The 21,300-nt window shown below is 29.6% G+C and overlaps 1 protein-coding gene across 1 annotated transcript; it reads left to right on the forward strand.

The window, feature by feature from the left end:
- Positions 1-7,129: 7,129 nt before the first annotated feature.
- On the forward strand, positions 7,130-20,938 carry LOC100203456 (histone H3-4). The gene is made up of 3 exons (XM_065790574.1): positions 7,130-7,196; positions 7,454-7,690; positions 20,365-20,938. Exons 2-3 carry the CDS (start codon positions 7,464-7,466, stop codon positions 20,654-20,656), a joined length of 519 nt encoding a protein of 172 aa, XP_065646646.1. The 5' UTR covers positions 7,130-7,196; positions 7,454-7,463; the 3' UTR covers positions 20,657-20,938.
- Positions 20,939-21,300: the final 362 nt, after the last annotated feature.

Raw genomic sequence — 21,300 nt, forward strand, 5'->3', positions numbered from 1 at the left:
TTTCAAAAAAAAGTATATACTCTATTGTGCATAATTCTCTCAAGTATCTTAGAGAATGTAGAAAGTATTGATATTGGTCTGTAATTGTCTATTTCACTTGTATCTCCTGATTTAAAAATAGGTTTTACTTTAGCAGTTTTCAGTTTTTCAGGAAAGAAAAACTGAAAACTGCTAAAGTAAACTGCTAAAACTTCCTTTAAGGAGTGCTTAAATAAAGGAACTTTTTATAAGTTGGTCACCATAAAGAATACTACAAAGAAATTGAATAAAAATCAGCATCAAAAATTTGGAAGTATTTATTATCAAAAGAGTTAAAATCCTAAAATCCACAACTTTTTCCTTAAAATGCATTTTTTTTTTAAAAAAATGAAGTTTTACTGATGGTACTTTTACACATATAAAAAACGTGTTGTTAGTATTTTTAGTCTATTCGGACCTTTGAGAATGGGAAAATTTGAGAGGTATTTTTTTTTTGGTACATCCTACTGAAAAGCATTTAAAAAAATTCTGATTATGAACTAAGTAATTACAAATCAGTTCACCAACCATGTCTAGTGCCGTCCTTAGGGTAGAGCGAGTAGAGCGGCCGTTCCAGTCCTCACGTTCAGGAGGTTATTTTTTATTTTGTATTATTAATTAATTTTTAATTATTATTATTATTTTATTATTATTACCTCGCTGGGTGAGGTCTTACTTTCGTTAACAAATAAGTAAAAGCTTGGTTTAAATGAAAATAATATATTAACAATATACGAGCCTAAAATATCTATCTGATTACTCGTACAATATCTTTATTTAAAAATTAATTAAAAAACATATGATCAAGATTCTCATTCGTGCGAGATAGTAACAACCAAAAGAATGCAAAACATCGTTTGATAGCGTCGGCGCGGCGGAGTGACGGAACCCGAGCCTTGCGCATGCCGGTCAGTGAGTCATGCTTGCCAGCGCATGCACAACACTACCATACACTTCCAAGCATGTTACAACATGATGTCCTCTTTCTCTTCCTTAGTGTTATTGCACCCGATTCACTAATTCAGTGATAACAATGTTTTTATTCACTGTATATGAATCGCGCAAAAGTTGTGCGTTAATCACATAAGTCAACATTAATACGAATTAATGTTGACTTATGTTAGTAATTATTAAATGTGTTATCCAAGTAATTGTTTAAAAGACATTATTGTGTCTTATTGTCAATTTTTTTTATAGTAACGTTGTAAAATATAGTGTAAAACAAACTTAAAACATGGCGTCTTTGGAAGTGTTTTATAGGCGATAAGCTTGATTTTATCATAATTTAAAGACTTAAGTCTTGTTTGCTAAGTCTATTAACTATTTTTATTATTATTATTACTATTATTATTATTATTATTATTATTATTATTATATATTAGATATGTAATTGCAAGTCTTGTAAATTTTCATTATTCAAGGTTAATTAAGAATAGGGAGCGGCACAATTTCTCAGAGTACAAATATCTACACACGGCATATATAGAAACCAAACTGATTCAAGATTTCACCCATCTGCGTCAGAATAAAGCATTAAAACAGAACTTGCTACTAACTGTGGCAGACCACAGAAAAAGGCACTCAACAAACAGAAAAGAGGAACTTTAAAAAATCGGAAAATGTAAAAACCAAAAATGTTATGTTTTTTTTTAATATGTGATTTATTTTAAAAATTATAATATAGTGGTCGTCAACGGCATTACATCTGAATGGCAAGCAGTCACTAGTGGTGTGCCTCAAGGCGCGGTCTTGGTTCCATTACTTTTCGCAATCTTCATTAATGACCTGCCAGACAGCATTATTCATCATATGAAACTGTATGTTGTTACTTAATGGCCAACGTTGACGGCACGCGTTATCTACTCAAAAAGGCGGTTGTCGAACGAGACATAGGTGTGATGGTCCTTAAAGACCTTAACGTCAGACCACAAGTAGAGTCAGCTGCATCAATTGCGAATTGAATGCTAGGGCGATTCAAAAAAATATTTTGGAGTCACAGTTTTTATTTATGGCGCACATTGTATCTTATTTACATTCACTCCAACCTCGAATTTACTGTTGGTTGTCGCATTTAAAGTCTGGCACTGCTATCCTCGAGCAAGTCCAACATCAAGCAACAAAAAAAATATCATCTTTTAAACACTTGTTCTATGAAAATCGACTCCAACTGCTTGGTCTAACAATACTTACAGAACGCCGTAAAAGAGCAGACCTAATCGAACAATTCAAAATCACGCGTAAAAACACAAACCTGTAATTTTTTTTGTCCCGTAAAAACTTTCAAACAGTAAAGCCAAGTATATTTTGAGGGGGCAAAATCAAAAACTAGAACGCCAGCTTGTACGAAATTGTGAAGAACGACATAACTTTTTTTCCAATAGAGTTGTTGTCCCATGGAGTGCGCTTTCCCAAGCAGCAGTGAACGCTCCATCAATCAATGCTTTTAAAAACAGCATAACAAAGTAACTTTTAGAGATACAACTGCTGCTTTGTCTGTAGCTTCTGTGTATTTTTTTCTTCAGCATAGAGGGGCCTGGTTTAGCACCTTTTTATCAAGCTATAAACAGATTTATTGTATTTTTGTTTTCTTTTTGATCACTAAATAGTAATAAATAAATAAAATTAAAAAAGTAGTTAATTAATAATAATACTAAACTTATGATAAAGACTTCTTTCAATTTCTATTCAATGCCAATAGAGAGGCGGAAGTCTCCAGTGGCTTTCGCCTTTCTAATTGCGGCCGCAGTCAGAGTTTTTTTTATGAAGGCAAAATGTTTTGGAGGTCGACGTCAATAGAGAGGCGGAAGCTAATGGTGGCCGCCTCCAGAAGAAATTTTGGAGGCAAAAACATTTGGAGGCCGCCTCCAATAGCTTCTGCCTCCCAGTTGGCTGCGGTTGCCAAATTAGAGGTGGAAATATTTGCCCCGCCCCCCCCCCCCCACCGCTGGCGGATGTAATGAAAAATTATTGCACGTTTGTCTTTAAGTTAACGAGCAATTAAAATATTAGCTAAGAACAAAAGTTAAATATTTTACATCTGATGATAGGTGAATGAAACGAAAGTGGTTCCCGACCGTCTGTCTGCCCTCTCAATCAGCGTAAAAAAATGTTTTGCCGTTGACCGTTAAAAAAACGTATAATAAAAAGATGTTATCTGTTTAAGCGTAACAGTAGATATATAAATGATGAAAGAGAATGATATACTATTATAAATGGAAACACAAAACAAACCATTACAACAATTTGAAACTACGCCAACTGTCAACGGCAAAACATTTTTTTACAGTGTTTTTCTACGACTATCGAATAAATTTTTAACTTTAAAACGTTTTAAACTTTTAATCGCTTAAAACATTACAACGTGTACAAGTAGAGGAGTCAATATCTTTAAACGTTTTAAAAGTATAGAGTAAAATATAAATAACATTTATAAAAGTATTTATAAATGTTATTTATATAAATTTAAAGTTTATAAAACTTTTTTTTTTTTTGTCAAAACTATTGGCGTAATACAGCGTGGTCGCAAATTTTTCATAAGCAGCATATATTTTTTCAATAACTTTTACAATATCCAATTATTAAAAATAAGTATTTAACGTTACGTCAAATGATAAATAGATAAAATTTTTAGCATGTCAACTTGTTCTAAAAAACTTAAACCAAAATCAGTCAATTTAATTACTAATTATAATTTTTTTTTTGTCGAAAAGATTTATTCGCCAATGGCATAAAAGTAGATTTTCCTACTTTTAACTTTTGTTTTGAATAATAAAACTAAACTTTTAACTTTTGTTTTTCTACTAGTAGATTTATTCTACTTAATGTATTAGTTGAAAAAAAAAAAAAACTTTTTTAAATACTAAAAACTTTTGCAAATAATTATATAAAATGAAACTTGATTTCAAATATTTAACATTTGTTTCTAATTAACATTGCTTTAAAGCAAACGAACTGTTTTAAATTGCTTAAAAGCAAGCGAACAATTATTTTTTATTACTTCCGCCGGCGAGTGGCAAATATTTCCGTCTCCAATTTGGCGGCTGCAGCCAGTTAGAAGCTACTGGAGGTGGAAGAAAGAACATTTTGCCGCTAAAAATCAAATGGGAGGCCGCTGCTAACAACTTCCGCCTCCCTAAAAAGTTGGCCTTTTCGGCAGAAAGTTACTTTGCCGCCGGGCGGCATTATCAACTGCATTGGACTTCAGAACTAAAAATAGGCTTAAATTATTTAGAAAGGGTAACCACAGCACATGCACAGATATGCATTTTGATATATATATATATATATATATATATATATATATATACATATATATTTATATATATATATATATATATATATATATATATATATATATATATATATATATATATATATTATAAAAAAATTAAAAAGTTTTTATCAAGTTCTTTAACTTTACGATGTAACTCATTTTCTAAATGGTGATATGAAAATTTTAATATTGTTTAATCAGCGAAATAAAGTTATATTAAATAAAAATTAATGATAAACCGCAAATTATTATTTACTTAAATAAAAGCACCTCCACTTTACGTCAAAAAGAGTGCAGTCTTGAGATGAAGGAGAGCGATATAGAACAAAGAGAAAGGCAATAGAGTGAAGTGGTGCTAAACGAAAGCACATGAAAGAATAGTCTGTGGATTCAAACCTAGTTTCACGACAAATGGGTGAGTTCTTACGAATGTAAATGCCCAGGCCAAGCATATGACTATTGGAGTCTTTACGAATTAGAGGAAGATAACCATCAACACTAAGATCACAAGATGAGACAGCCGAACTCAAATAAGTCTCACAAAGAGCAAGTAGGTATGGTGAACTTTGCAAGAGATAAGACTCAACAGAAGAAAAGTTACTTCGAAGACCACGAATATTAGTGAATGATAGGTTTAGAGAACTTGGTGATGATGATGATTTTTTGTGTTTTATAGTTTTTGGTACTTTATTCATTTTAAAATTAGATTGAAGAACTTGACTCAAAGCGTAGATAGTACTCAGAACACTGTTTAATAGCCCAAGCAATTGCCTCTTTACTACTAATAAACCCTAAGCCGTAACAAAGGGCTCCAAATATGGCCTCCGCAATGCACACCAAAAGTACAAACAGGGACACCATCCATGCGCAACATGGCACTGTTAATACTTTGATATTTTTCAGCTATTGATGTAATCAGCCTCTCTGAGAGCTACTTTCAAAACTATTCAACATGTGCTTATCAGAGTCTTGTTTTACAGCTTGCTGGAAAGCGGCATCTGTTATCCCTATCTTCAAAAATTCTGGGGAGCGATCTGATTCGTCTAACTACCGTCCTACTAGTCTTCTTCCTATCATAAGCAAGGTTTTTGAATCTCTAATTAACAAACACTTAAATTCTCATCTTGAATCTAATAACTTACTTTCTGACCATCAATATGGATTTTGATCTTCTCGTTCTACAGCTGATTTGCTAACAGTAATAACTGACAGGTTTTATTGTGCATAAGATGAAAGTGGAGAGGTTAAGGCCATCGCTCTTGACATTCCAAAAGCTTTTGATAAAGTTTGGCATGCTGGTCTTCTCCATAAGCTTCCTTCTTATGGTGTATTCAGCAACATCTTTAAGATCATTGAATCCTTCCTTTCCAATCGTAGCATAAAAGTTGTCCTCGATGGACAACACTCTTCTTCTTATTCTGTAACTTCAGGGGTTCCTCAAGGTTCTATCCTTGGCCCTATACTCTTTTTAATTTACATTAATGATCTTCCAGATATTCTCACATCTAAGGTGGCATTGTTTGCTGATGATACTACCATTTATTCTTGTCGTGATAAGAAACAAACACCCTCTGATTGCTTGGGGGGGGGGGCATTTGAGCTTGAAAAGGATCTCACTTCTGCTACAGCATGGGGCTCACAGTGGCTGGTGAACTTCAATACAGATAAAACTCAATTTTTTTTAGCCAACTGTTATCGCAATAATTTAGGTCTTCCTATATTTATGAACGGTGATGTACTCGATGAGTCACCTACTCTTCATCTTCTAGGATTAACTCTTACTTCCAATCTTTTGTCAAGGTTGCATCTCTTTATCGATCTCATCACTTTCTTACTCCGGATTCTATTCTCTATCTCTATAAATCTCAAATCCGGCCTTGTATGGAATACTGTTGCCATATCTGGGGCGGATCTTCTAATGATGCTCTTTCTCTTTTAGACACGGTGCAAAAACGCATTCTAAACATAGTTGGACCTGCTCTTGCAGACAACCTCCAACCATTATCACATCGTCGTAATGTTGCTTCTCTTTCTCTTTTCTACAAATGCTATAATGGACACTGTTCTAAAGAGTCATCAGTTCTTTGGAATTCGCTTCCTTCATCTTGCTTTCCTGATTCATATAATTTACAATCTTTTAAGTCGTCCGTCAATCGTTATCTTGCTCTACAATCTTCATCTTTTTTCTTTCAGTAAATTCCAAAGGGGCCAACATTTTATCGCCTTTTTTTTTTTTTTTTTTTATTTATTTCTTTAATTTTTTTTAGGTGCCCCAAAAAGTCATAACGGTCTTGTCACAGAGCACCGCGGAAGTGCATTTAACCAGGAAGTTCACGCCTCCTTCCTAACCGTGACGCGAAATATGTCCAAAGCTCGTTTCGAACCTGGATCTCCTGCTTATAAAGCAAGCGCTCTAACCACTGCGCCACGGCCGCACGACCGCCTTTTGGGATATGAGGGCCAACTTTTCAGGTATTTTTGTTCCCAGATTCCAATCACCAAGATTTTCAGCAAAACTGTATCATCTGACATAAATATTAACATATTTAAATTTGGAGTTTGCACAATGTCTTTGCACGTTCTGCAACATAGCACGTCGTTCAGCGTTGTCGAAATTCAATACCAATGTCGGAAACGGATTACCTGACCTTAAAAGCAAATAATTAGATGTATAACATGATTATATTTTGATGTTTTCTAATTTTACTAATTTTGGTTATACTTTGGCCAGTGGCATTAGTTCAGTGGCGTATACTATTTAACCAGAAAACCGAACTTCGGCAGTTCGATTTTATTGTAACAGAAATGCGCGCGAATTTTTGTAAAATTGCGTTTATTTTGTTAAATTACAAATTTTTGTATTTTATTTTTCTATCATAACAAAAGTAATTTTTTTTGTTTGTTGGTAAGACCTAACGTGTATTCTAAAACATCTTGCAGCAATTTATATATAAATTAATTAAAGTGTGTAAAAAGACTATGAAAGTTAAATTTGATGGTTAGATTGGTCACCTATCTAAAATAGACGCAATGACCTTTGCAAATCTTTGTAACAAATTTTTTTCACATCACAAACATTTATCATAGATGTCTCTTTTGATAAACATTATTATGCTTTTTTAATCTACAGTTTTTAAATTTAACTATATGTTTTTTTGAAAGGTACTATAAGATGAAGTCAAAAAATGCTGCCGTAATTAATGGAAAAGAAATAAAGTTAAAAACTCCAAAGTCAACATCAACACCAATGAATAAAGAAAAGAAAAGAAAAAGTGATTCTCCATTAGTAATAGCAAATAAAAAAAGAAGGAATATTGAACGATCAGGAAATAATACAATAAATAATGAAACTCCAAACAAAACTACCAGTAAATCAAGAAATGATACAACAACACACAGGTGAATTTAATTCTTTATTTTTATCTACAATAATATTTTATTACATATACAGAAATCCTATATTTTACATTTATTTTCTCAATGAAATTCAGTGATATTTATGTATATATTTTGTGTGTTAATTTCGCTATATATTATTATGTTTTACTATTTAATCAAACCATTTTTTTTGCTTCTTTTTATTTTTATAGCAATTAAAGATTAATTTTTAAAATCGCGCATGCCACCCTAAAAATAACAATCTGGTCAGTGCTTTTTTGTGTGTTGGCATTGAATTTAAAATTCACTGGAAAAGACTACTCTATGAAGTACTGATGTCATATTTCGGCTGGTTCTTCTAATGATGCTCTTTCTCTTTTAGAGAAAAATGTATCCGAAAATAAGTTGTAAACCTAGTTAGATCTGTTTTATCTGCCAGAGCCTCTCTTCCTTCATTGTAAAGTTGCATCTCTTTCTCTTTTTTACATATACTATTTTTTATAGATATCGTTGTTACTGCTTAAAGAAACTATTATCTCTAGTTCCATCAGCCAAAACTCATTCTTACCTGACTCATCACTCAACAAAGTCACTTCCTTTTACTTTATTTGTCCCTGCATGCTCTAAACACTTTTGTCTAGTTTTTTTAAATGGGAACATTTTCATGTTTTCCTGACTCATACAACCTACAACTTTTCAAATCTTCTGTCAATCGTTTTTTTTTTCTCTTTAACTCTGCTCTTTGTTTTCTAGGAACTCCCAACTTAATGCTTGACTTTTTTTTAGGAGTGAAATAGAATTTTTTAATAAAATGCAGCAGTATAATCTTGTCTTTTTTCATTTTCAACTGCTTCTTAAAGACAAGCAGTATCAGAGGTAAGACAGTGATCTAATCTTGATCTTCCCTGTATTTTTGGCATTTAAAATAGACACAAAGAATACAACTACATAAGTACAGGTTCATAAATCTTTATAACTATATAAATCCAAACATTATTAAGAATTTATTAGTGTGAATTAAATCCATTATTTCAGAAAGAGTGTTACTACTGCATTATTTACTTGGTTTAATCTAATATTGATAAATTTAATTCAGTAACACATTTAACTTAAGTATTCCTACTTTTCAAAGATGTGTATACAAAAATATACATAAATTAATATTGCTAAACTAAATACATATTATTTTTTCATTTTTCTTGCAAATGATGTGTGTGTGTATATATATATATATATATATATATATATATATATATATATATATATATATATATATATATATATATATATATATATATATATATATATATATGTATATATGTATATATATATATATATATGTATGTATGTATATATATATATATATGTATATATATATATATATATATATATATATATGTATGTATGTATGTATGTGTATATATATATATATATATATATATATATATATATATATATATATATATATATATATATATATATATATATATATATATATATATATATATATATATAAAGTTAAAGTTTTCAAACTAAAAAGATAAATATTTTTTTATTTCTAACAAAATTATCTGAATTTTTTTTTATTAACTGTCTATATAAATCCACATAAGTTGCAACATTTAAGATCGTAATTTTATTATAAATGATTTATTTCTATAAGATCATCTAATTATATGGCTTTTATGTAAAACTGCCCATTTTTTCAGGACCTAAACATATCTAAAAAATTATAAAAATTAAAAAACAAATTATTTACATTTCATTATATATGAGAATACAAGGAAAAATGTTTTACATCAATATTCATTTTAGGAATTCATAAATTTTAACTCACTCTAGTTTATGTTTCATAAAGAATTATATGTAAGATAAATTAAATTAAAATAAGATAGTATCTTGAAGACTTGCAACTTTCTAATTTTCCACGTTATCGTTTAATAAACAAGGAATTGCCTAAAATCTGCTGCTGGAAAAATATTTTATATCAATATTCATTTTAGGAATTCATAAATTTTAACTCACTCTAGTTTATGTTTCATAAAGAATTATATGTAAGATAAATTAAATTAAAATAAGATAGTATCTTGAAGACTTGCAACTTTCTAATTTTCCACGTTATCGTTTAATAAACAAGGAATTACCTAAAATCTGCTGCTGGAAAAATATTTTATATCAATATTCATTTTAGGAATTCATAAATTTTAACTCACTCTAGTTTATGTTTCATAAAGAATTATATGTAAGATAAATTAAATTAAAATAAGATAGTATCTTGAAGACTTGCAACTTTCTAATTTTCCACGTTATAATTTAATAAACAAGGAATTGCCTAAAATCTGCTGCTGGAAAAATATTTTATATCAATATTCATTTTAGGAATTCATAAATTTTAACTCACTCTAGTTTATGTTTCATAAAGAATTATATGTAAGATAAATTAAATTAAAATAAGATAGTATCTTGAAGACTTGCAATTTTCTAATTTTCCACATTATAGTTTAATAAACAAGGAATTGCCTAAAATCTTGAAGACTTGCAACTTTCTAATTTTCCACATTATAGTTTAATAAACAAGGAATTGCCTAAAATCTGCAATTTTTAACAGGATTCAGCTTTCTTGACCTCAGTGGACTCAAATATTATTGACCTCAGGGGACTGAGGGTAGTGGTTGGTAGTTTAGATTTTGCAATATTAAACTTGTCAGGAACATCATACTGAACCAATCTGTCGAACATCTTATTCTTTACTTCCTTCTCTACAACGTTACAACCCTCGGAATTAGAAAAGTTGAGGTCGGCAATAATTTGCCGACCTCAATCTTTTAGAGATCAGCATCAGGTCGGCAAAAAAAATTTGATTCAAAGGTCTTACCCTAAAACATCGAAACAAGGTCTGCAATTTTTTGCTGACCTCAAACACTTTTAAGTCGGCAGTTAGGTCAGCATTGCCGAATGTCGACCCTAATTCCGAGTGTTGACATTATCAGCCAAAGATAGCAGATGACAATCCACTGATTTTCTGACATATAGTCTTTAACTTTAGTCTTTTGCATTTTCTCCAGTGAAAGCCTCCATAAAATGGGAGATGTGTACTTCTAATATGTCTTTTGCAGAGAAATAATAGAAGTGGAATTATGAGAACAGAGCTCAGGATAACAATAGTTCTAGATTGCATTCCAGTATTGAAAAGTGTCATGTTGCAATGGCAAGTACAATAAACAGAGGTAACCTTAGCAGATGCTACTTTTGCAATTGGTTGTGGTTTCCATGAGAGTTCAGTAGTGAATGAATTAAAAAAATCAGTTCAAAGAAGGCATAAAATAGAGGACTCTGTTAGAGTGTTGCTATTCCATAAGGAATGTCAACAATATTGCAATACTAATTTGCAGTTAATAACTGAATTGGAGTTGAAATTTACAAGCCACTGAAGCTTTTACAGAAGAGACATCAGATTTGCTGGGTGTTCTAAACAATTAAAAAGTGCTGATTTTTTTACATGACAGGAGTATAAATGTGAGTCATTACCAAATAGAGCCACTCTAGGTGAAAGATTGTCAGTAAGATAAATCTAGATGAAAAACAATGCAGGACCAAGGATACAACTTTACAGTACCACAGAAGTTTCTATCCTTGATCTCTACGAGCAATACTACAACTAGTGATTTTGTCGGTTATCCGTTTGGAAAACCCTCTCCATTAACCGACTATCCGTTTTTGAATGAAGTCCTTATTTTTTAGTAATAAAAAGTGATGCGGAAGTTATCGGACAAAATAAAAACGTCAATAACTTATTTATAAATAAAAAAACAAACTACTTTTATATTTTTTTTAAATAAAGCATTTATCTTTTAATAAAAATATATTATTTTTTATATGAAAAAACACCACCATCTGCAATTGATCTCAATTTTGCTCTGACGCCTTTCATATGCGACTGTAAAAAGTTTAAATCAATTTCTTGTAGTTTTAGTTTAATGCGATCAATCAAAACTTGCTCTGTTGAAGCTTGCCAATCTCCCTCGTAAACCTTCTGTGCCAAATGTCCCCCAAAATTTTCAATTGGTCGTGCTTGAGGCACATTTGGGGGATTAGATTCTTTATCAACGTAATAGACATATTGGTCCATCCAATTTAGAGAATCTTTAGAATAATGAGAACTTGCTAAATCTGGCCAAAATAAATAGTTAAAGTCTCCATGATACTTGTGAATAAATGGAAGAAGGCGTTTTTCGAAACATTCATTAATATAGATTGATGAATTGATCGATACAGCCTTGGAAGTGCGAAACAATGGCTCGGACATACTACGATCAGATATGGCTATCCACATTAATAATTTTTTTGGAAATTTCTCTTTTCCTATAAAACAAACACTTTCTGGGCATGTCTTTTTGTTGTTTATGTAGTATCCAGAATTTCCAGGCATGTTGTCCCCTGCAAGACTAAAGTATTTTTCGCCATCGATGACTATAAGCAATTTTGTGTTATAGAGTTGGTTAACTAGTTTTCTGCTTCTTTTCTTTACCTTTATTTGTTGTTCTATAGTGTATTTTGGAGTCTTTTCACGTTTTCTATATTTAATATTCATTTTTTTTAACTGACGACCAATTGTCAATTGATTTACACCGAATTTAATACCTATTTTTCTCTAACTGACCCCTTTTCGATTGTTGTCTCGTTAATTCGGCTTTCTTTTCTCTAGTCCAGGATGTCGGACAACCAGGGTGCTTTCTATCAGAAAATGATTGAACAGTTTCAAGTCTTTTTAGGTTATCATATATTGTACTTCGAGCAAATCCTTCCTTTTCAAAATGGTTTACGATTTTTTTTTTTAGTATTAGGTTTATTTACAAAAAACATTTCTAGTCGCTTTCGAAAAGATTCTTGTTCAGCTGCATTTAACCTCATTTTAAATAATTGTGTTTCAAATAATAAAGTTTATATTTTATAGAACGTTTATGCCTACGCATAAAACCACAAAAACTAATTATTATGCTCAAATAATGAAATTAGGATTTGTCCGATAACTTCCGCATCACCCGTTAGTTTACATATGCATTGTATGTATTATGATAATGTAATTATTTTATTATATATTTTGTTGTTAATCATAATGCATAATAAATAAACTGTTTTTCTTAAATTTACTGAAAATAATATATTACACTAGGCTTGGTCAGGAAAGGCCTGCAATTACACTCTAATCTTGACCACACATACAATATTTAGTTGCGATATTGATGTTTTGAGAACATTCAAGTTTAAATGTTTCCATGTTTGTCGGCATAACAATTAATTTTTAAAATATATGCTAAAAAATTAACTTCACAACTTTAATCTTTACTAATCAAATGTTTTTATATTGATTTTTATATTTTATATATATAATTTTTTTATATAAAAATATTTCTATTTTAGCGAATGTTTTAAAAGCATTCGCTACTATTTGATTATTTGAAAAAACACTTGATTAGGAAAGATTAAAGTAATGAAGTTAATTTTTAGTGTGTATTTTAATAACTAATTGTTATGCGGAAAAACGTGGAAACATACTTAAAGAAGAATGTTCTCAAAACATCTTGTTTCGGAAATAATATTCACGAACACTAAAAACCCGTCAAAACTACAAACAAAGAAATTCTATTGGTTAAAAAAATATGCCGACTAAGTTTTCGTTGAGATTTCTTTTGTAAATTGTTATAAGAATATATAACAAACAAATTTTATTTTAATACTTTGGCTTATTGGGAATGAATAAATTTAATACCTTGACTTATAACAAATGAAAAGTTAACAAAAATGTTAATGTCAAACTTTACAAAGTTGCACAAAAGATCATAAAAACGTAAATTAATGTAATACATTTATAATGTACACATTGTTTAATCATCGTCATTGTTATTCGTCAGTTCGACATGGTTGCTGATTTTTATTTCTTCATCTTTGTCATCATTTTCATTAACCAAGTTTCCCAAACGCATCTCTGAATTTTTGTATAGAAAAACCAGCATCCCTGCATGTTCAGGTGTTAGTTGACAGCTTTTCTTTGTTATGACATTTACTGCAGTTGAAAACACTCTCTCGCTTGGCCAGCTGGTAGCTATGATGCAGAAAAGTTGTGCAGCCAACCTGGAGAGAAGGGGGAAACGAGAACTGTTTGACTTCCACCACATTAATGGATCTCCCGTGAGTGGTACAGCAGCTACTGCAATATAAATTTGCATCTCCTGTCTGAAAGTGGGTTGAGGTGAACTGGTAATTGTGCTTGGCTTGTAAATTCGTGAAAACAAATCCACTTTTGTTTTCTTCTTTTTGGTGGCAGTCAAAAATGGAAGGATTTTGAATTGAGGATCCAGGAGGGCAGCAACCATGCCTAAATAGCGAGGAAAGTCATTGCCAACCAAACTAAACCATTAGATTATTTCGCTAGCAAGCTTTTGTTTCAGCTGTACAGCAGCCAAGGCGTCGTTTTGCTGCTCCACCTGGTCTCACAGTCCATGATAGGACAAACAGGCTGGGGAAGCCTGTTTTTTGTTTGAGGACATTCCAGGACAGATTCGAACTTCTAAAGAACTTTGCCACTCGTCTGATGGCCGCCAGCGCACTTGTCACTGTCTGGACAGCATTAATGATGTCATATATGGCTAATTGGCTTGTGTGCCCGACACACCGTACCACATGCTGCACATGTTTGCTTGAGTTTAGTGCTAGCACAATGTTTGCGGCATTATCTGACACCACCATAAAGGCTTCTGGAATATGCCAAGCATCCATTGCTTCCTTCAGGCCTGCCTGTAGGTTGACACTTGTGTGACGCTCCTGAGAGTGGATCAGATTGATTACATAACTGACAAGGTTCTAGAAATTTTTGTCAATTAAATGTATTGAAACCGCTATAAAGCTTTTATTTGAATTTAATGTCCATGCATCTATTGTGAGGCAAGGATATAAGTTCATTTGTCCCATAATTTCCTATATAATATATATATATATATATGTATATATATATATATATATATATATATATATATATATATATATATATATATATATATATATATATATATATATATATATATATATATATATATATTAGGGTGTCCCAAAAAACAACATTTTTGAAAAATATATGCAGAGACCTCCTTATTGTGTTCTATCTAATACAAAAACACTAGATTTAAAATTTTTCTGAATAAAATATATTTTATGGGGTCCCTCAAGACCCTTGAATATTTAATGAGTCCCTAGAATTTTCAAAAAAAAAGTTTTTTAAAAGTATTTCAACCTGGTACTCAAATGAAGCAAAATTATATAAAAGTTTCAAAAATAATATTTAATTTGGAAAAATTTCAACTTATTTATCAAAATTGTCATAAAAATACATAAAAAATGCATTTTTTTGTTTTTTTTGTTAAAAAACGTAATTTTTCATGTAATAAAACCAAAAATAACAATTCTATATTTGAAATCTATATATATATATATATATATATATATATATATTATATATATATATATATATATATATATATATATATATATATAAATTAGTAAAAAACACTTATCTAACTTTTATCTTCTACTTGAAGTTTCACCATTGCTGGATCATCAGGAAGAGTTCTTCCTGATGGAACTCTTCCTGATGATCCAGCAATGGTGAAACTTCAAGTAGAAGATAAAAGTTAGATAAGTGTTTTTTACTAATTTGTTATTGCTCTGTTCTTTAAGAACATTTAGCACTCTATTTGTAAAGTACACTAACATAATTTACATATATATATATATATATATATATATATATATATATATATATATATATATATATATATATATATATATATATTATATATATATATATAATATATGTGTGTGTGTATGTGTGTGTGTGTTTATTACTAAAAGTTTCAAACATTGTTGTAACACAAGATTTACAGACCATTACATTGCCTCCACCGTGCTTCATGGTCTTAAGGCAGTAACGTAAATTTTAGGAAAAAAAGGCTTAACTGATTCCCCACTCCCTCTCCTCCCATCTCTTCCATTGGCTCATAGAAATTCTCTAATGTCTGATAGTCATTAGTAAATTATACATAAATGATAAAAATATAGATTATATAGTTAATCTATATTTTTTATTGTTTTAAAAGATTTTTTTGGTTTAACTACTCAAACAAAGGAACTAGCTTCTTAGGATAAAAGTTTTTCAGTTTTTATTTCTGTCTCTATTTCTTTGAGGTGGTTTGTACAATATGTAACAAGCTCCTATACAAGGCTAGCTTTGTGCAAGGATGTTTAACTTTTTTCTCCATAAGTTCCCATAAGGCAAATACTGTGGATATTATCTATTTTGTTAGTAACCTAACCAATAATAAAAAAACATGGTTTGGTGATTTTGTTGATTTATTTTTATCAGAAAACCTTCATACATAACTCAAGCAGTCAAAAAAAAGCTTTTTGAATCTATTTTTTCTAAGTTTATAAGATTTATTTTTGCTCCTAGATATGTAACATTTAGTGAGATTAGGGTTGTCAAAAGTGTAGCTTTCCCAAAAAAGCTCAACATATTCTAACTAGTACTAATAGTTAACTGTCAAATAAACTGTGAATTTTCAAAAAAACTGCAATTGCATTTTTGCAATTACAGAAAATATACAACTATAAAATATATTTTTTAGTAATGAATGTTGGAAAAACATTTTAGTACCATAACATTGTTATTTATAAAATTAATTTTCTGTAAAAGCTTTCAAATTACAAGGTCCTTTCAAGGTTAGTTTTGATGCAACTAAAAAAAAAACAATGCTTCATTACTCATATTTAATTCATTATTCATATATTTAAGTTTAAAACATATGCATATATTTAAGTAATATTTAAGTTATTTTAAGTTATTTTACAATTGTTAAGATATAAAGTTGTTAAAGGGATCCCAAACCTCCGAGACATGTTTTGTTCATAATAAAGATGATGATAAAAAAAAATGTTTGAGCTAAATTTTATTGGTTAAAACAAATGAATAAGTGCATACCAAGAACCACTAACTTTTTTAAATTAACTTGCCTTCTTTGTTTTATTGTAGGCCAAATAGTCTTCATAATGTAGGCTGCAATCTACAGACTTGATAATTTATTCAAGCGCGTTTTACTCCTAAGAGTATAGTACATGACGTCATTGATTTTTATGTTTGTTTTTAAGATCGATTATGTAAACTAACAAAAAAATCAATGACGTCGTGTAATAAACTCATAGGAATAAAATGCAATTGAATAAATCATCACGTCTGTAAATTGTGGTGTATATTATGAAGTCTATTTGGCCTATAACAGAACAAAAAAGGCAAGCTTCAACTAAAACAAAAAAGTTAGTTTTTTTTAGTATGCATTTAGTCTTTTGTTTTAATCAAAAAAAATTTAGCCCAAACATTTTTTTTATCATTCTCTTTAATTTGAACACATCATGTCTCGGAGGTTTGGGATCCCTTTATTATTTTTAAAAAGATTTGGTATTCATTACACTATTAGACTTTTTAAGTATATATCACAAATTTACTTTAAAAACCTTAATATATTTTTCAAAATCAAGCAATATTATATTCAGCAGCATTTTTAAATGTTTTTTAAGGAATTGGGATGATGCTGTCTGCTTTTTCTTTCAGAGCCGACAACACCGGAAACCCTCACTTTTTTTGTAAAGGACTAATTTTTTTTTTTATATCCATGAAATATATTTAACAGAATATTTTAATTTATCTAATAGATATTTTTCCTTTAAAACAACACTTACCAAATGTGTTTAAAATGTTATAAAAGATAGCTGTTTGTTTAGGATTGTGATATATAACTTTAAGTCTTAGTATTTAACAAGAAACCTGTGCAAATTATTTGGAGATAAATAATTGCTGTTTAATTTGTTTGGTATTAGTTATTTTGTTAGTGGAATACTTGTTATTGTATTGTACTGGTTATAATGGCTACGCATTATGGAAGCTTGTCAGAACTTAATTAAGGAGATGATTGGGATAATTATATCAAGAGATAAAGTTTTTTTTTTTTATTCCAAACGAAATTATCAACAATGAACAGAAAAGGGCAATTCTATTAAGTTCATCTGGACATGTTGCATATAAATTATTTCAATACTTACTAGCACCTGTAAAAATCACTAATCCATTAGCGATTAACAAATTGAAGTTAAACCAAAAAAACCATCCGATTGTGAGTGTTTTTGATGTGGGAGTAAACATAATACAGAGCCATGTCCATTTAAAGATCAGAAGTTTATTTATTGTCTTAACATGGGATACACTACACAAATGTTGCAAGAAATACAGAGAATCAAGAAGTACAGCATCTCAGTACAAGCTTGAGGAGTGTAACATACAGAGTTCAAATAAAGAGGAACTGTACCATGTTTATAACAGAAAAAAATCTAATAAAAAGAAGCCAATTATAATTGATGTAGAAATTATGATATAGAGGGTATTTATTTACAAGGGGTGCTTGACACTAGGTCATTCAGTGATGAGTCAAGAAATGCTTATAAGTTTACACAAAAAAATACAGAGGAAAAGCATATCCAACAAAACTTTTTTTACAAACATTTACTGGAGAGATAGTTGTTCCAGTTAGAAAGGTTCAGCTTTCTGTTAAAATAAATGGGCAGACCAATTTATTAAGTATAAAAATTATTAAGATGAAGTTCCTTTTTTAATTGTGATTGGCTGAAAATAATAATCATTAATTGGCAGAATATATTCTCAATTTCAGAAATTGAAAAATGTCTTAAACCATCAATGATAAATGAATTAAAAAACAATTGGCAGTCTTCTAAAATATACTAGGTACATTAAAAGGCATCTTAGTATACATAGATTTACTAACAGATCTAAAACCAAAGTTTTGCAGAGCACAATCTGTACCATATGCATTATTGGTTAATGCAGAGCCTATCCGGTTAGTATCTTCTGGTATCCATTAACCAGTTAGTCATTCTTGATGGCAGCTCCGATCATTCCAATACTGATAAAAGATGGTACAATACAGTTGTGCAGTGACTATAAACAGTCCATAAATCAGGCAGCAGTATGCAATATATAATCCTTTCCCAAGGACAAAAGGTTTGGAGATTTTTCAACAAGAAATTAAAAAAACTGGTTGGCAAATTGCTGTTTACTTGTTTACATCTTAAAGTTCAAACTGATAATGTATTAGTGTCCAGGGAAACAGATAAGGAACATTTAGAAAATGTTGAAGGAGTTTTTGCATATCCTGAAAAAAGCAGAAATGAAGTTAAAGGAAAGCAAATGTGTGTTCATGTTTTTGGAGGTAGAATTCTTGGGTTTTAAATTACCAAAGGATGGAATTAAAGATTTTTTCTCGAGTCTCTCAATAACACAGTTTTAATTCTTATTCTCATTGAACTTCAAAATCTTGTTATAATATATATGACAAAATATATAACATTACCCATTTAATATTACAAGTTTCACATTCTATTGTATATATAGAGTACACCTCATTAATTCTTCACAAAATTGGTTCAAACATTTTAGCTGTAGACTTGTGCTAAGTCAGTTGTTAGCACAGTGTACACAACCAGCATCTTTAGCCGTGTAAACGTCTACTTGTCTGTAATTTTTAATAGCTTTTCTAAAAGAAGTTGTTTTTTTGACATTAGTTTTTTTCTTTTTTCAATCATTTAAAATACACAAACAAAATTTACAACATAGATAATTTATTTTGATAACAATTGTTCTTTAATTAAATTTTTGCTCATTTTTGCTGATTAATTTTTGATAATTATTTTTGATAATTATTTTTGATAATTATTTTTGATAATTATTTTGTAATTATATTTTTGCTCATTTTGCAATAGGTTGATAACTGTTTTTATACCATCTCATGGTCCCATGTGAGATGGTAAACGAAATTCGATAAAGTTTTTTGGTTGTACTTGTTTTTTGAATTTAACTATATCATAATTTTGAAATTTGTTCGAAAATTATTCTAAAGTTATTTACCTAAATACATGTAACTAATACGCAAAAGGTACAAACATTTTAAAGTGAAGTTTATTATTTTATTATTGCCATCAATTGAATATAACATTTAAAACTGTTATTACTAATTAATCACAATGTGCATTGTAAATCATAAGGTAAGTAAAATCATTAAAAGTATTCAATATTTGTTCTTAGAAATTTAAAAAAAAAAAAAAAAAAAAAAAAACTTCAATTCAATGACTTCGAACACAAGTTGTTGTAGAGAATTTGATACAAGAATTGTAGAAATTTGGTAGTAAAATTTTTTAGAAATTTTAGAAAGTTGTATTAGTTACTGTAGATCTGAAAATGCTCTGATCGGAAATTGTTTGAAATTTAATTAGCGAGGTATGTGGAATAAAGAATCTCTTTAATGGAAAATTAGTATGATGGTGGACAACCGTTTTCTGGAGGTAATATAAAAGAAGTAAAATTTTTATTCATCATACAGGAAAACTTTTATTCCTATTTTCATGGGAAAATTCGAAAGTTTTAGCTATAGAATAAATATGTAATTGTAGTTTATAAGACTTAAGTTTATAATTTCAACATTTTTCTTTTTTAACTGAGTTTTTTCGTTTAAATCAAGTAAGTTTTTTTTATGTTAATATAACTAATGTTAATGAACGAAATTTTTTTAAATTATATTTAGACGAATTAAACCGGGGATCAAAGCATTAAAGGAAATAAGATATTATCAAAAGACTGATCACCTTTTAATTCCAAAATTATCGTTTTGTCGCGTCGTAAAAGAAATAATTATATCAACGAGTAAGTCTGATTTCCGCATACAGAGTCAAGCATTGGCAGCTCTTCAGGAAGCTACTGAAGCATTTATGGTCCGTTATATGCAGGACGCTAATATGTGTGCAATTCACGCGAATCGAGTAACAATTCAACCAAAGGACATGAAACTTGTAGCATATTTTGACAAACATTTATAATATAAATACTGAATATTTTTATGCAAAAATTAGAATACTTTTGGTAGGCAGCAATAAAAATTATTTATCAGATATTTTAATACTAAGTATACTTTGTTTTGTCCTATCGACTGTATTGGTTTTAAAATTTTAATTATCTCTGACAAATTTGCCGAAACAGCATTTTAATATGATATTGAAAGATAAAGGTATTCTATACAATGTTTTAATTGTAAATATATTTTGGTTTATTTTATTAGCTGTATTGGTTCTAATGGTTTCAAAATATTGATATAATCCAAATATATTAATAATTCTAAAAACCCATTTCTTTTGTAATTTTTTTTTTCTTTATAAAATTCAAACTTTATTGAAGCGTGTTTGTTAGTTATTACTTAATGTGTTGGCTCTCGATATATCGAATTCTCGATCTATTGAGAAAAAAGTTCAAAATATTGAAAGTGCACTTAACTGGTTCTATTTATTTATTTAATTTTATTAAAATAAATATCACGTGTCTTTTGCAACAAAAAATTTAATATTTCTGAGAAAAGTAATAACAAATTTTATGAAAAAGTCTATAATCAACCTTCCCTGCCAAACCTTGCTACCAACTAATTTCACTGTACAACAATTTTTAACTTTTTGAAAAAAACAAGAACCAA

The sequence above is a fragment of the Hydra vulgaris genome, chromosome 02, assembly GCF_038396675.1.
Source record: "Hydra vulgaris chromosome 02, alternate assembly HydraT2T_AEP".
In the NCBI taxonomy this organism is placed as follows: Eukaryota; Metazoa; Cnidaria; class Hydrozoa; order Anthoathecata; family Hydridae; genus Hydra; species Hydra vulgaris.

Excerpts from the sequence above, each read along its gene's own strand:
- LOC100203456 (XM_065790574.1), top strand. The coding sequence starts at position 7,464 with ATGAAGTCAAAAAATGCTGCCGTAATTAATGGAAAAGAAATAAAGTTA. Across the intron at positions 7,691-20,364 it reads AATGATACAACAACACACAG|ACGAATTAAACCGGGGATCA; the intron begins GTGAATTTAATT and ends AATTATATTTAG.